The sequence below is a fragment of the Amphimedon queenslandica genome, unplaced genomic scaffold (assembly GCF_000090795.2).
Source record: "Amphimedon queenslandica unplaced genomic scaffold, v1.1 AMPQUscaffold_13016, whole genome shotgun sequence".
In the NCBI taxonomy this organism is placed as follows: Eukaryota; Metazoa; Porifera; class Demospongiae; order Haplosclerida; family Niphatidae; genus Amphimedon; species Amphimedon queenslandica.
In genome coordinates this window covers 17,766-20,107 of record NW_003546748.1, presented here as the reverse complement: position 1 = coordinate 20,107, position 2,342 = coordinate 17,766, and the positions used below count along the sequence as shown (strand labels likewise).

At 29.4% G+C, this 2,342-nt stretch overlaps 1 protein-coding gene across 1 annotated transcript in view; it reads right to left on the bottom strand.

Moving 5' to 3' along the window:
• LOC109585743 (ras guanine nucleotide exchange factor K-like) overlaps positions 1-2,342 on the bottom strand; it is a 7,764-nt gene that overhangs the window by 1,392 nt on the left and 4,030 nt on the right. Inside the window, exon 5 of the mRNA XM_020001869.1 lies at positions 1,325-1,463. Coding sequence (XP_019857428.1) covers positions 1,325-1,463 — 139 coding nt within the window. The remainder of the gene's footprint in view (positions 1-1,324; positions 1,464-2,342) is intronic.

The window sequence follows — 2,342 nt, the reverse complement described above, 5'->3', positions numbered from 1 at the left end:
TTTTGATAAAAATTGGGATTTTTTATAAATTTTTTAAGTTACTCAAAAACTGAGCCAAAGTCCCTGTACTTATAGTACAGGCTTGTTGGCCAAATTTTCTCAAAAATGGCTAAGTAAGAATTCTGCATTTTATAATTTTTTTCTGTTACGTATACATGTATTTATGTTGTGTAGAAAATTTGAGCTGATTCTGATCAAATTTGAATTTTTTTATGAATTTTTAAAGTTACTCAAAAATTGGGCCAAAGTCACTGTACTATAGTACAGGCTTATTGGCCAAATTTCATCAAAAATGGCTGGGACAAAACTTTGCATTTTTATAATTTTTTTTGTTATGTATAAATGTACTTATGTTGTGTAGAAAGTTTGAGTTGATTTTGAGCAACTTTGAATTTGTTATGAATTTTTAAAGTTACTCAAAAGTTGGGCCAAAGTCACTGTACTATAGTACAGGCTCATTGGCAAGTTTTGTCAAAAATCACTTGGTGAGATTTCTTCAATTTCATAATTTATTTTGTTGCATATACATGTATTTGTGTTGTGTAAAAGTTTGAGCTGATTCCAATCAAATTTGGATTTTTTATGAATTTTTAAAGTTACTCAAAAAATTGGGCCAAAGTCCCTGTACTACCGTATACTGGGAAATTTTCAAGTAGCCAAATTTTCGTGAATTTTGCATTTTTGCTCCATTGCAAAAATAAAAATTGCAAAATTCTAAATTTCCATTGCCACGTGGTGGAGTTTACAAGCTATTCACGAAAATATTATTTCGTGAAATCTTAATTCGTGAAAATTTAGCGACGCGAAAATATCCTAGTATACGGTATAGGACAGGCTCATTGGCCAAATTTCGCAAAAAATTACTAAGTGAGAATTCTCCATTTTTATAATTTATTTTAATGCAAATTCATGTATTTGTGTTGTGTAAAAAGTTTGAGCTGATTTCAATCAAATTTGGATTTTTTATGAATTTTTAAAGTTACTCAAAAATTGGGCCAAAGTCACTGTACTATAGTACAGGCTCATTGGCCAAATTTCACCAAAAATCACTTGGTGAGAATTCTCTGATTTTATAATTTATTTTGATGCATATACATGTACTTGTGTTGTGTAAAAAGTTTGAGCTGATTTCAATCAAATTTGGATTTTTTATGAATTTTTAAAGTTACTCAAAAATTGGGCCAAAGTCCCTGTACTATAGTACAGGCTCATTGACCAAACTTCACCAAGAATCACTTGGTGAGAATTCTATTTCTCATCTTCTATGCATTAAAATTTTTTTTGGGCAGTTTAAGTATAAGTACTACACTAGGGAATGACTTACTCTGGTGAAGGTAGATCTATTGTCACTTTTGATGGTGATGATGTATTAAGAGATGAAGGAGGAGGAGCGAGCGATGGAGAGGTATCATCACAAGTGAGTAACTTCACGTTCCAATTCATTGACTGGTCTACACTCATGCCTTGAGAGAGAAAAAGAAAAATAAAGTATATAAGGTAATAGTATGATAATAGTAAGGTCATAGTAATAATGTTTCTTTGTAAATTAGGGTCAAAATTTCAGCTAAGAGGACAAATCATTTATTATTAAATATTATGAATTGTTAAATTGCTTCAAAATTTAGTCAAAAAATCTTGTACTATAGTCCAGGGTACTTAATTGTCAAAAATGCGGACAGAATTTTGCCTTTTTATAATTTTTTCTGATGCATATACATGTACTCATGTTGCATTTCAAGTTTGAGCTGATTCTGATAAAAATTGGATTTTTTATAAATTTTAAAAGTTACTCAAAAATTGAGGCAAAATCCCTGTACTATAGTACAGGCTCATTGGCCAAATTTTTCTCAAAAATGGCTAGGAAAAAATTCTGTATTTTCACAATTTTTTCTGATGCATATACAAGTACTTATGTTGTGTAAAAAGTTTGAGCTGATTCTAATCAAATTTGAATTTTTTAAATAAATTTTCAAAGTTGCTCAAAAATCGGGTGTGAAAGTCCACGTACTATAGTACAGGCTCATTGGCCAAATTTCGTCAAAAATGGTTAGGAAAGAATTTTGCATTTTTATAATTTTTTCTGTTACGTTAATTTTATATTCAGCCTCTAAATCAGGTATTAGAAATAATATTAAAGTATTTGATTCATATTAATTTTTATACATATTTTAACTGAAACAATCCTGCTGCCTACTATAAATTTAACTTTGTCATCAAATTCTTTTAAATAGTGGAGTAATTGCTTTAATTTGTGGTATTTTTGCAGCAGTAGTATTTTTAATTATTGGTAAGTCCCACATTTTACAATAGTGACATAATTTCTTACAATAGTTGTGGCAGTA